General features: G+C 43.3%; 2 protein-coding genes across 2 annotated transcripts in view; one reads left to right on the forward strand and one right to left on the reverse strand.

Moving 5' to 3' along the window:
* The window catches only part of LOC307098917 (olfactory receptor 7D2), a 49213-nt gene that overhangs the window by 25103 nt on the left and 9325 nt on the right, over nt 1–14785 (reverse strand). The gene's annotated exons all lie outside the window — the stretch shown is intronic.
* On the forward strand, nt 6391–11133 carry LOC307098922 (olfactory receptor 7D4-like). Its single transcript, XM_079770059.1, has one exon. The coding sequence runs from the start codon at nt 9821–9823 to the stop codon at nt 10751–10753; it is 933 nt and encodes a 310-aa protein (XP_079626185.1). The 5' UTR covers nt 6391–9820; the 3' UTR covers nt 10754–11133.

Genomic DNA, 14785 nt, shown 5'->3' on the forward strand with positions numbered 1-14785 from the left:
CTCTATCCATTGAGCCAAACTGGTTTCGGCCGAAGTACAAATTTTTAGGTTTCTCTTGCACTGCTGTCTTCTGGGTTCAAAGTATGTGCTGACCACTCAGGCAGAGATGCTTCCTCTACCTCTCTGCTCTTCAGAGTGCAGACTACAACCTGATTTCTCCCCTCTCCCAAGCCCTGCAGTGAGCACTGGGCTGCGTCTGTGGCACCAGGCTCTGCTCTTTACCCTTCCCTCCTTCTCTTGGCTCCCATTTTCCCATCGCCAGATATTTCAATGTGCAGATCTCTCAGATGTTTGTGTATTGAGCAGCGAATCCTGTGTTGAATTATAATTGTTAAAACTGTTGTAACTCCAGGGACCGAGACCTCTCACACCACCATGCTTCTGATGTCAAAATTAATCAATTATTATTTTTATTTATTTATTTATTTTTTTTAATGAATCTTTATTGTTCAGATTACAATTGTTTCTCCTTTTTCCCCCCATATCTCCCACCACCCAGTTCCCACCCCCCCTCTGCCCTTACCTCCCCACCACTGTCCTTATCCATAGGTGTATGATTTTTGTTCAGTCTCTTCCCATACCCCCCACACAGACACCCCTTTCCCCCTGAGAATTATCAATCCATTCCCATTCTATGCCTCTGATTCTATTAAGTTCACCAGTTTATTCTGTTCCTCAGATTTTTAATTCACTTGACTTTTAGATTCACTTGTTGATAGATATGTATTTGTTGTTCATAATTTTTATCTTTCTTCTTCTTTTTCCTCTTTTTAAAGAATACCTTTCAGCATTTCATATAATACTGGTTTGGTGGTTATGAACTCCTTTAGCTTTTTCTTATCTGTGAAGCTCTTTATCTGCCCTTCAATTCTGAATGATAGCTTTGCTGGGTAGAGTAGTCTTGGTTGTAGGTTCCTGCTATTCATCACTTTGAATATTTCTTGCCACTCCCGTCTGGCCTGCATGGTTTCTGTTGAGAAATTAGCTGATAATCGTATGGGAGCTCCCTTGTAGGTAACTAACTGTTTTTCTCTTGCTGCTTGTAAGATTCTCTCTTTGTCTTTTGCCCTTGGCATTTTAATTATGATGTGTCTTGGTGTGGTCCTCTTTGGATTCCTCGTTTGGGGTTCTGTGTGCTTCCTGGACTTGTAAGTCTATTTCTTTCATCAGGTGGGGGAAGTTTTCATTCATTATTTCTTCAAATAGGTTTTCAGCATCTTGCTCTCTCTCTTCTTCTGGCACCCCCATAATTCAGATGTTGGTTCGCTTGAAGTTGTCCCAGAGGCTTCTTACACTATCTTCAACTTTCTGAATTCTCCTCTCTTCATACTTCTCTGGAGCAGTGTCCTTGGCCTCTTTGTATTCCAAATCTTTGAGTTGATGCTTGCGATCCTCTAGTTTGCTGTTGGGTCTCTGTATAATATTTTTTATCTCAGTCAGTGTATGTTTAATTTCTAGTTGGTCCTTTTTCATATCTTCGAGGGTCTCATTGAATTTATCGGCCTTTTCCATGAAATTCTTGAAAAACCTTATAACCGTGGTTTTGAACTCTATGTCCAGTCGCTTGTTCTCCTCCATTTCTTTGGTTTGTGATCTGTTTCCTTGCCTCCTCATTTCGCTGCTTCCCTGAATTGGTAGGGTAGCTTTGTGTACTAGATGTCCTATTGGTTCAATGGGTCAGCCTCTCAGTTACTTGAGGTGGACACTCTTGGTGTACCCTTGTGTACTGTGTGCCCCCCAGCAGGAGCTACAGCAAGAACTAGTTTTCTCTTCCTTTGCTTGGGCGGTTTTGGAGCAGTCTGACTGGAGCTGCAGTTTATTTGGTTAAGCTGCCACAGAACAGGCCATTTATATGCAAAAGCCGCTGTGTGGAGCCTGGGCAGGTTTGTAGAATGTGCGGGGCGGGGTCTCAGGGCGTCACTAGGCTGGGGCGTGGCCAACGGCAATGGCTGGCGTCAGCCTTCTCTGCCTTTCCATGTTTCCAAGTCCCTGCGCCCCGCGTTCCAGCGCAGTAAAACAATGATTACTGGGCGCACCTCTGCAAAAAAGTCACTCTCACTTTCTGACCCGATGGCCGAGAGTCCAGCTTTTCCCCGTAGGTGTCTGGGTCCCCCGCGAGTCCCCAGAAACTGGGTTTCAGAGTGATCGGGAGCTTGTCTCCCTGCGGGTTGAAGAAAAACCGCGCGCCCAGTCGCCCGCCGCCAGCCTGATTCGCACGCCTCCGTACCTCAGCTTTTCAGCGTTTGTGCTTTCTCTCCTTAGTTGTAAATCTTCCACTCAGCCAGCTTTCCCGTGGTTCTGGGTGATAGACGTTTTGTCTTTTAGTTGTATTTTTGAAATTGTTGTTCGAGGCAGCAGATTAGTTGTTTAACCATGCCGCCATCTTGGTTCCTCCAAAATTAATCAATTATTTGACTGGTACTAGAAATCTTATCCAATTTAATAATTATTTCTTTAAAAATACCTCGTGTCCACGTTGTCTCTGAAAAATTTTTACAAAACACACACCTTTTTCATTTTGCACTGTTGCAGAAAATTGTAAATGCCATCAATTACAACATACCTTCTCTTTCTGCATCTCCATTCAATTCTTCATTAGTGTGCCTTCAATTGAAATTCAAAATCTTACTCATACTTACTTTTAAAATTAAAAAAAAGTTTAATTTTATTGTAATTTTAAAATATTCAATTTTATTAGCAATTACAATGTGCATAATATCACTGTAACTTGTGCTTTATATTTATATAAAGATATAATGTTACATTGGTACATCAAAAATGTGTCCATTACATAGACAATTTAAAGCAAACACTATTTTATCTTCTCTCTAGTTCTATGGGGCATCCTTGAAAAGGAGGAACCTAATTTGTGGGAGCCATACTGTCTATGCTGTTTTTATTAACTGAAGAGGGGTGTTTTCAATATTTGAGATTTTTGTTTTGTATTCAAAGCTTAGAGAATAAAAAATAAATGAGACTCAGTAGCTTTTCTCCAAATAGTAAATATCTAGTTATACGAGAACAAAAATAAAATGTCCTCTCAGGGATCAAAGGATATCATAACTTCAGGTCACAGAACTTTTAAGTTAAATGACATGAGGATCAGCCTTAATATTGTTAAAGATAATATCTAAAACTTATTTTCCCATTACTTTATGCACCCACCACATATTGACCACACAGGGAACATTGCTATCTGTCAATCATTACTCAATGCAGTTGTGTCAACTCGGAATCAAGTCAGGCTCAGAGATATTAAGAACTTGCCCCATGTCACAAAGCTGACAAGTAAAGCAGACAAGGATTAAGACCCTGATGTTATGTCTCTCTGAGATTGTCTGGGCCAATTACATGACTGGAAGAAGTGGACAACTCTATTGGGATATCCAGGAGCAGGGGCTTTGCCCTAAATTACTGTGTGCCGACTCTGTGCTCTTTGCCTATGACCTCAGCCATCCATACATCCTATATAGTTGATGCAGCAGGCACCCCTCACTGCTCTTTGCTGTGGTCTACCAGAAAGCCCCAAAGGGAAGAGCACAATGAATAGGTGATCTCTTCCTAGAGCATCCGGGAAGTGAAGTAACTTAGTTGGGTTGGCAGAGGCAGAACACTGGCCAGGTGCCCCAGGTCCGGAGTCAGACTGAGGATTTTAACTTGGCTTTACGCCTTTCTGCCTCATGAGCTGTACAGATTACATAAACATGCTATGCTCCTTTCCTAATCTATAAAACAATAAACTGTGCACAGACTTTGAGGGAGATTTTGCAGATGAAATGAAACAAGTTACATAGTACACAGAACTCAAAGCCTGGCACTTAGGATCCAACACGTGGCTCCCTCTTCCTCCCAGTGGGTAGAAGAGATCACTCCACTGACCAGGGAGGAGGTCTCTAGAAACAAACAATCAAAACGGCATTTTCTTTAATGAGAAGCAAGATGATTCAGAACCAAATAATCCTCTTGTGTCTTTCATTTCAGGCTCGCCTCTCCCAGGCCAGGAGGAAATTCCCTTGAGCTACGTCAGGTGTCAGTCTATCCCTGGGCCCTGTGCTTAGCGTTTCATCCCTTTTCCTGTCCTTATTATTTGTCCTCCACTGGGAGAAGTAAAGATAATAGAGCCCAGACCTTCAGAAATTCCATTGTGATGCCCCAGCATTCTCAGAAACTGTTGTGGCAAAGAGGTAAGAGGGGGACAAAATTTTTACTTGCATGCTCTCCTGGCACATAGGCAGGGATGTACAGGAGGAAAAGCCCGCCAAAATCAAGTTAAAAGTCCCCGGCTCTGGACAGGGCTCTTCCAAGCCTCACTAGACCTCATGTTCTCTTACTTCTATCTTTATGTCTACTGTCCTTCACTGCCTCTCAGTTCTGGGTCTTACACTCACAATCCTCTCTCCACTCACTTGAACTTTCCCTCACCCAATTTTTTCTCCAATGGGACATTTCTACATCTATAGAGCATCTTTCTGTGCCTAACACTGAGCTAGGTGCTGCACATAAAGAGGTAGCTGTAATGTGTTGCTCTCCTGGGAGGATGAAAATTCTAGTATGTGCAATAAAGCAATGTAATGGCTTGCCCCATGTGCAGTTTAGTCTACCAGGGTACAGAGAATGTCCAAAGAGAGAGTGGTTAGTGCAGCATGGAGGTCAATAAAGATTTCAGGACAGTGTGGTAGGAGGAATAGGACTCTTCCATGTGAAGAAGGGAGGAGGATCCAGGGTGAGAGGGACTGGTAAATGCAAAGGCCCAAAGGTATGAAACTGCACAGAATGTTCCCAGAATTAAAAGATGTTGAGTATCTAATGTCAAAGCATCACTTTGGATAAAATGTGGATAAAAATGTGACTCACACGAATACATAGAGAGCATATGCCAAAGACTTATTAATGAGAAGGGGAGTGAAGCTAGTTTGAGGAGCATTTGAAGAACAGAAATTTATATAGGCAGGAAAGAAATGATGGAATTAGTTTGCTAAGTTAGATGCAAAAATATAGAAAAATAAAATCAAAGCTTTTGGGGTCATCTTTTCTCCCATAGGGCAATAAACAATAACTTTGGGGTAATCCTTTTACCTGAAAATAATCTGCATGTATGCTGGACAAAAATCACTTGCAATATATTAAATTCCTATGAGCAATTTAGGAACTTCAGTGGCTAGGTCCCAAGCAGACAAAGGAACATTCCATCAGAAAGTGAATTAGGCCATGGGACACTTCAGTGAGTCATCCTTTTGTCTCACTGCAAAGTTCTGGGGAATTCCCTCTTTAATGCAAAGGATGGATTAGAAGCCAGGAAAAGGGGTGGCGGAATGGGAGATGAAGACAGAGCAATAGGATAGGGGCCAGATCATGGAGGGCAATGGTGTTTGGGCTCTCCCCTAGAGGGATCAGGAGCCGCTGAGTAATTTTTAAGATGCATACAATGCTGAGATTGGAACTATCCTGACATCCCCTGCAGAATGAGCCAAATGGGTGGCAATCTATTTGCAGCACAGATGAGAGGTTAGCAGGACCTGGATTAAAGCAGCATTGGGAGTGAAGAAAGTGTCCAGTGGCAGTTTATTTTGCCATTTTGATACCATAGACAGAGTCTTCTTAAATAATCTTCGTATACTCATCTATTTTATGAAAAAGTATTGTAACAACAGCCATCCTCATCTATTCCTGATTCCTTGTCCTATTTTAGTTTTCATTGATTTAATATGAAATTTGAGCACTTTTTCATGTTTTTATCTACTTGTATTTATCCTCTTATTTTTTCTATTTCTTATTATTTTTAAGAGCTTTGTAAGTTACTGCCCTTTTATATTTTCTCATAAGTTATAAGTTCTCCCTCCCTCAGATTTGAATTTGCCTTTTCATGTCATGTATCATTGACAAACAAATGATTTATTGTATGTACTTTAAACTACTGATCTATTGCTATGTAATTACTTTCACTGGTCTACTTAGGAAGTTTTTACACTTCAGGAAGTCACATAAATATATTATCTACTAGTGGCCCGGTGCACAAAATTTGTGCACAGGGGAGGGGGGTATCCTTCAACCCGGCCTTCAACCTCTCCAATCTGGAACCCCTCGGGGGATGTCTGACTGCTGGTTTAGGCCTGATACCACAAGGATTGGGCCTAAACCGGCAGTCGGACATCCCTCTAGCAATCCGGGACCGCTGGCCCCTAACCACTCACCTGCCTGTCTGATAGCCCCCAGCTGCTACCCCACCAGCCTGCTTGTCCCCAACTGCCCTCCCTGCTGGTCTGATCACCCCCAACTGCCCCTCATTGCAGGCCTGCTCGCCCCCAACTGCCCCCCCTGCCAGGCTGATCACCCCCAACTGCCCTCCCCTCCTGGCCTGATCGCCCCTAACTGCCTCTGCCTCAGCCCCGCCACCATGGCTTTGTACAGAAGGTCTCTTGGTCTAATTAGCATATTATCCTTTTATTAGTATAGTATTCTGTTCTCAATGTTGCCAGTCACTCTCTTTCTTACTAGTTATTTTGAGGTGTTTAAAAAGTTACTGAGTTTTCTAAACATTGTTAATTATATCATTTACCTTTTATGGGTGATTTGTGATATATATTAAACTAAATTCTCATATTGGCTAGTATCTGTTCCTTGACTGTTCAATTTGTTCCATTGATCCCTCTATATACAGGTGTGGGCAAAGGTAGGTTTACAGTAGTTTGTATGGAAAATCATACAATTTGCAAATTATCTATTTATATAAAGAGCCAGGGTCCATAACCACTGAAGGCTCAACCAAGTGGGAGGGGACTGGCAAGCGGGCTGAACTCCACGAGGTTCCTGGTGGCCAAAGGTGCAGAGCCAGAGTGTGGGTGTGTGCATGAGCGTGGACCCAAGCGAAACACACTCACACGCCTGCACCCACACAGGACCCTCGGCAATGCCACCAGCATCTCCCTGGGCTTCACCCTACAGCCCGGACCCTCCTGGTCCCACCTCCCGTCCGTGCGGGTGGGAGTCAGTCTGGGGAAACTTTCTCAGACTTGCATGGTGCTGGGACTGGATGCATCCGAACTCATGGCAAGCTCCACGGAGTTTCCTGGTGGCCAAGGGTGCACAGTGGGAGTGAGGGCGTGTGGGTGTGTTCATAAGCGTGGACCTGAGCAACACACACTCACAAGTTCGCACCCACACAGGGCCCTTGGTTGCGCCACCCTGGACTTCTCCCTTCAGCCCAGATCCTCCAGGTCCCGCGCCCCGGGGCTGCTCAAGTTCAGCAAGTTTGCAATTTGCCCAAGGCGCGTTAAACAGTTTTCTCTTAAACCGTTTGTGGGAGTGTAATCTGATTTAAAATCAATGGACTAAACCAGTGGTCGGCAAACGTCGGCTCTTTGGCCCCTTGAGTTTTTAGCAAAGGCCAGCTTAGGAGTACCCTAATTAAGTTAATAACAATGTACCTACCTATATAGTTTAAGTTTAAAAAATTTGGCTCTCAAAAGAAATTTCAATCGTTGTACTGCTGATATTTGGCTCTGTTGACTAATGAGTTTGCCGACCACTAGACTAAACAAACAGAAGCACTTTCTAGAAAGTCAATTTGGGAATGTGGATCAAAATTCAAGTGAATTAGCTTTGGGCCAGGAGTTCCATGTCTGTGAATGTGTCCTAAGTAAACAGTCAAATAAGCAATTATGTTTACTGTAGTTGTTGATGCCAGGGGAAACCGGAAACAACCTGCCCCACAATAAAGGGTTAGTGAAGTAAACCATATAGTAATGTCAAACAGTCAGGGATAACACTTTAGCCATTAAAAATTGTCTGTACATCCAATTCATTGACATGAAAAGAAGGCCATAGCCAAATATTAAGTGGAGAGCAGGCGAAGCTCAGAACAGGTTATGTATATTTATATGTATGCATATTTTATATGTCAGGGAAATAATAGTTTTAAAAACAGTGATTCTTCCTAAGCTCTGCAATTGTGTTTCAAGTGTGACAGGTGTCCTCTGGTGTCCCATACACACAGACATCCTTGCCTGTGGGACAGCCTGAACCTTTACCACACCTGCCCCTCTCTGCTGTGGCAACGGTCCAATCAAACATTCCCTTTTATAGGGCTGGTTTCCTTTTTTCCCTTGCCCAAACCATGCCTTTCCAACAAAAGAATATTAACCAAGCAATCCTAACAACAAAAAAAGAATAAACTGTTCCACATACAACCATAAATCGACTTTTGCCAATCCCTGTATTTATGTCTATTCCCATTCTTAAAGTGCCTGTTCCTCATCATTACTCTTTTAAAAACTTTCTTGTATGTACTTTATTGATCTATTCCTTTGTAATTACTTTCACTGGTCTCCTTAGGAAGGACGCTCTCATTCTCATTAAGTTCAACTGAAAAGCCTTCGTGATAAATGTGTCTTTGTTCTTGATTAAAGGGTTTTGATAGGGAATTGCCTCTATTCTGCCCTGAAAATCTCTCCTAACACATACTTATGAGCCCCTGTTATGTACCAGGTACTGTGCTAAGTGCTTGGGATATGAATGAAAATGAAACAGAAAAGTCATAGTTCTCCCAACCTAAAGAAAGTTAAAGAACTACAACACAACCATACAGGACACAAAATGGTCTGATTTGTCTTGGGAATTGAGTGTATTATGGTACACTGATCATTACAATGGCAGAGGAATAAATTGGGACAGTAATAAAGTAACTGTAATATTGTAAGAATTATCTATAAAATCTTTCCCCAATAACCTACTCTGGGTCAATCTTGAGATGGAGAATGGTCTAGTTCAAGATACTGGCAAATGTCATGAGGGCAAAGAAAAAACACAATTAGCTTTCTGTGTCTCTCTCCCCCTCCCCCTAGAGCACACCCACTGGAATCTTCGAACGTATCTTCCTAAGCTCCAAGACCCTTCTTTTGCCTCTGTAACAGGTTTCCCAAGCCCGTTTCTTCTAAGGCTCACTTTTAGTACCTCTAACTTTCTAAATAAATTTTCTCTTCAAAAAAAGCATTAAAGCCCTAGCTGGTTTGGCTCAGTGGATACAGCGTTGGCCTGTGGACTGAAGGGTCCCGGGTTTGATTCCTGTCAAGGGCACATGCCCACGTTGCGGAATTGATCCCCAGTATGGGGCGTGCAGGAGGCAGCTGATCAATGATTCTCTCATCATTGATATTTCTATGTCTCTCTCCCTCTCCCTTCCTCTCTGAAATCAATAAAAATATATCTTTTTTAAAAAGCATTAAATTATGCAACTCCCAGTGATCTTCCCATACTCTACATTTCCCTGGGACCCAAAGGGACCACAGCTACAAGGCAGAAAAGAGACATTCAGGAGGCTGATTGTCCTTTCACAGGAATTATAGAGGTGGACTAGCCAGTAGTCAGGGACAATGCAAAGAAGAACCCTGAATAGTGTGGGACATTAATTTTAAAGAGTAGCTGTTCCAGCCCAGCTGGCATGGCTCAATGGTTGAGTGTCGACCTATGAACCAGGGGGTCATGGTTCCATTCCAGGTCAGGGCACAGGCTCGGGTTACGGCTCAATCCCCAGTGTGGGGCGTGCAGGAGGCAGCTGATGGATGATTCTCTCTCATCATTGATGTTTCTACCTCTCTTTTCCTCTCTGAAATCAATAAAAATATATTTTAAAAAAAGAGTCACTGTTCCAGGTAGGAGTGATGGAAGCAGGAAAGGAGCAGTATTATTGACGACATTTTCATCAACTTAAGAAAATAAAACTCTCAGATAAAACCTAAGACTTAATAAGTTTGAAAGAGATGGCACATTCCTGCTTTTTACTGTTTTAACATAGTTGTTGCCTCTCTCCAGGCAGTTCCCATAAATGTATATGGAAGCAGGAAATCAAACAGCCACTTCAAAGTTCATTCTCCTGGGACTTTCAGAAGATGTGGACCTGCAGCCCCTCCTCTTTGGGTTGTTCCTTTACATGTACCTAGTCTGTGTTATAGGAAACCTGCTCATCATCCTGGCTATCAGCTCCGACTCCCACCTCCACACGCCCATGTACTTCTTCCTCTCCAACCTGTCCTTCACTGACATCTGTTTCACTTCCACCACTGTCCCGAAAATGCTGGTGAACATCCAGACACAGAGCAAAGACCTCACGTTTGAAGGCTGCCTCACCCAGATGTATTTCTTCAATCTTTTTGCTGGGCTAGATGATTTGCTCCTCACAGTGATGGCCTATGACCGGTTTGTGGCCATCTGTCACCCCTTGCACTACACAGTCATCATGAACCCTCGCCTTTGTAATATCCTCCTTCTGCTTTCTTGGTTAATCTGCCTGAGCTATTCTTTGTTGCAATGTCTGATGGTATTGAGGGTGTCCTTTTGCAAAGAGACAGAAATCCCTCACTTCTTCTGTGAACTTGCTCAGATCCTCAAGCTTGCTTGCTCTGACACCCTTGCCAACAACATCCTACAATACTTTGTAACTAGCCTGATGGGTGTTATTCCCCTGACTGGGATTCTTTTTTCTTATTCTAGAATCGTCTCCTCCATAATGGGCATTTCATCTATTGGGGGAAAGTATAAAGTCTTTTCCACCTGTGGGTCTCACCTCTCAGTTGTCTCCTTGTTCTACGGTGCCGGCCTTGTTGTCTATCTTACATCTGGAACAAACCAACCCTCCAGAAAGGGTTCAGTGGCCTCAGTGATGTACACGGTGGTCACCCCCATGCTGAACCCCTTCATCTACAGTCTGAGGAACAGGGACATAAAAGAAGCTCTGAGGAGATTTTTCAGCAGAGCATAATCTTGATGAGATCATGCAAGTTAAGGACAACAGAGATCCAAAGGGCTGATAATTAGTATTCCTAAATACGTAGCCTGAAGACATAGAGAAGAAATATCATCATGACATACTAGAAGATATTCCTGACCAAAGACAAACTTGGAAGTAGCACACCCAAAGGCTCACCATCTACCAAGGAAAAAGAATGGCCAACCAATTACTACACCTCTTGTGGAAATAAACTATTTCAAGAACACAGACTCCTGTCCTGATTAGTGCAGCTCGGTTGGTGGGAGCGTTGTCCTATGCACCAAAAGGTGGAGGTTCAATTTCCAGTCAGGACACATACCCTGTTTGTGGGTTCAATCCCCACTCTGGGGCAGCTAATCAATGTCTGTCTGTCTGTCTGTCTGTCTGTCTCTCTCTCTCTTTCTTTCTCTCTCTCTCTCCCTCTCTTCCTCCCTCCCACCTTCCCTCTCTCTTTTTCTCCTTGCCTCTCTCTAAAATCAATAAAAAATAAAGAATGCAGATTCCTGCAAGCATCAAAGGAGGAGAAAGCAAGTAAAGCAATGCAGCAAGGGAGAAGAGAATGACAACAAAGTCTACACATATTAACTCATCTTTACCCCTCTGCTATGTTCTAGCTAGAACAAATCACCATGTCCGCTGGGCCATGTTTTCCTTGGTCTGGAACTGTTATCTGGACTGTCTCATACTGACCTCTGTGACCCCATAAAATTTTACTTAGTGTATCTTGCATGTGGTGGCCACTGACCTACATTGAGGACTTTAATAAGAAACTTCTTTGTAGTGTCTACTGTAAAAGAGAAAATTCTGATTTTTGTTGATTCATGAGCCAGCGGATCTGAAATGAGAGTCCAAAGCAATTCACTTTCTGCCTTCCTTGCCTGAATCATGCTTCACCAAATCTGCTCGTGCCTGGCTTCTTCTCACAAGTTAGGCTTCAAATCAAAACTGTCCACTCTGACACAGACAGTAGGGTCGTGGAGGCCTGGGGTGGGGGATCGGGAGCAGGGGCGGGCTATAAGCGGTCAATGGGAGCAAAAAGGGCATATATGTAGTACTTTCCACAATAAAGATTTAAAAACAAAACAAAAAACTATCCACTCTTCAGAGGCCTACCCTGGCCACCATCCTCCTACTCATTCCAGTTTTCATAGCACTTATATATTGAGGGGCAGCATAGCATAGTGACTAAGAGGGCTCTGGGCTCAAATATTTTCATCATTCACTAACAAGTGGCATAATCTTGCTCAAGTTACTTCTTTCTGCCTCCATAGCCTCATCCATAATAATGATGACAATACATTTCCTAGAGTTCTGGCAGGGATTAAATGTTACACATAAGGGAGCTCAGAACAGTGTCTGACACAAGCACTCAGTAATTGTTAGCCATCATAAGGCCATGAGGACCACCGAGGAGGTCTACGTTGACCACACAAAGGTGCAGAGATGATAAACAGCCAGCCAGGGACTCTTTCTCCCTTAAACTCTATTAACTACTATAGCTTGCACTGCCGTGTGAGTGTGTGTGTATGTATAGTGTGTGTGTGTGGGGGGGGGGGGGGAGAAGGGGGAAGAGGGGTAGCGAAGAAAAGGGGCACACAATACAGGAGAGGGATCCATTATCAGCAGAACAGAGTTAGAAAAACTGGCTGGAGTTTATCAGGCCATGGGTTTAGATGGGGTTGATTGAGTACATCTCCAGAACTCTGACTTTGAGCACCAAGAAAGCCACATAGGAGACTGAGTCCTGTGCAAGCTCAATCCTAAGAGCACCACATGCTGGTCAGAGACTGGACCTAGAGACGAAGGATTAGACCAGGAAATGGCCCCAGACAAGGACTCCCTACAACAGGGACCTGGGAAAACAAAGCATCCTTTATACTGGTTCAGCTCCATGGGAAGAATCTCTTAAACTGTGCAAAAATTAAAAACTTAACAAAATATCTGTCTTGGATTGTCTTGATGCCTGTGGAACCCTCTTGGTGGTCACTGTTTTCAGATTCCAATGTTTGAATCCTCACTTTACCACTTATTAGAACTCTATCTCTAAGCAGCCTCAGATTCTCCCTCCCCCCCTTCCTTTATTCTCATCCAAGGATATTTCCTCCTTTTTTTATTTTTTTGAGAGAGAGCAGAAGGGAGGGGGAGACATCGATATGAGAGAGACACATCGATTGGTTGCGTCCCCCACACCTCCCAATTAGCTGGAGATCAAGCCTGCAACTGAGGTACATGCCCTTGACTGGAATCGAACCAGGACACTTCAGTCCACAGGCCGACGCTCTACCCACTGCGCCAAACCAGCTAGGATGCAGCCTCAGATTCTTTTATTTTTTATTTTACTGATTTTTTACAGAGAGGAAGGGAGAGGGATAGAGAGTTAGAAACATCGATGAGAGAGAAACATCGATCAGCTGCTTCTTGCATACCCCCTACTGGGGATGTGCCCTCAACCAAGGTACATGCCCTTGACCGGAATCGAACCTGGGACCCTTGAGTCCGCAGGCTGACGCTCTATCCACTGAGCCACCGGTTAGGGCCAGCCTCAGATTCTTTATGTGTAAATAGTTGGGGTGTAAAATTATTATTGTCTAATATATAAATTCTCAAAAAGTAGTGGACATCGTATTTATGAATACAGCATTTATTTGTGATCCCATCTTATGCCAAAAAGAGGTAGATCTATTGGCGGGATGCTACAAAAAAAGAACCCATTTTTCAGTGCAAGGTCTTACTACCAGCCATTTTACCAAGCATCTGTTCCTGGTGCCTTGGGCAGATTAGATAAAGCCAAGAGCATAGGACCATACTAATGAACCTACAGCACTATCTGATTTGTCCCCCATCTTTCAACTAGCTCCTGGTAGGGAATATTATTATTCTATCACAGTTTTTCAATCTGTTTCAACATTTGGGACCAGATAATTCTTTATGGTGGGGGTTATCCCATGCATAGAAAATTTAGCAGCATCCAAGGCCTTATACACTAGATGCCAGTGGCTTCCCCACCCTCACGCCCCAGTCTTAATACTTAAAAATGTCTTCAGACATTGCCAAATACCCCTAAGGGGCAAAACCACTGCTGGATGAGAACCACTGATCTACCATAACTCAGAAGACTCGAGGAACGGAAAGTGCAGGAAAAATAAAGTGAGGGGGAAGAAAGACCTTGGTCTTCCTATGGCCCAGAATAGAATAAAACTAAGATACCAGTCTCTAGTCAGGAGAGTCCTCATGGAGAAGGCCTCAGGTCTGGAAAAGAAGCACCACTGCCACTGGTTGAATAAACAGATGAACAAATTTTAGTGCCTCAAAACTTCAGAGGACAAGAACCTTGCCTGTTCAATGGCTGCTTGATAGGATTCAAAGGGATATGAGGAGACTGTGGGAATTCACCACTGGATTGTGGTGATGGCTTCACAAGTGTACACAGAGGTCAAAGCTAATCAGGTGGCATATTTTAAGAATGCAATTTATCAGTATACTAAAAAAGGCCTTTCTTTTTCCTTACTGTAGCCTTCCACAATTTATGAGAAGCACCTGGTAATTAAATCTCAAGATTATTAGCTCCTCTGATTCAAACAGCCCCTCCGTTCAAACTGAGGAACAAGTTACTTTCAAGGTTATAGTCAGTACTGCATATGCCTCCTGCAGTTTTTCCAACTCAGGGATAATTAGTAGAAAGTTTCCTTCTTCCTTCCCCTTCAAACAAGCCTGTTTTGAAATTTTCATAACTTCTGCTCTAAGCATGTTTTAAAGGCGAGGGGAAAATACCAGTAAAACACCTCCCTAGGACATCTGCCCTGCCCAGACGGTCTCCCGAAGAACAAACAAACTACAACCCCAAACCCCCCCACCCTGATGTCTGCTCAATTCCAGCCCCCAAATCCTCCTCTGTCCCTTGTCGTTTAGCAATAACCAGGGCTTAAAGGGGGAAGCTGCTTTTTTGTTTCTTGTCCTTGTATTGATTGGCAATGCACCCTTTCCCCTCCCTTTGGGAAAGTAAAATAAACTTCCTCTCTGCAT

Source organism: Cnephaeus nilssonii, assembly GCF_951640355.1.
Source record: "Cnephaeus nilssonii genome assembly, chromosome: 5".
Taxonomy (NCBI): Eukaryota; Metazoa; Chordata; class Mammalia; order Chiroptera; family Vespertilionidae; genus Cnephaeus; species Cnephaeus nilssonii.

Excerpts from the sequence above, each read along its gene's own strand:
- LOC307098922 (XM_079770059.1), top strand. The coding sequence starts at position 9,821 with ATGTATATGGAAGCAGGAAATCAAACAGCCACTTCAAAGTTCATTCTC.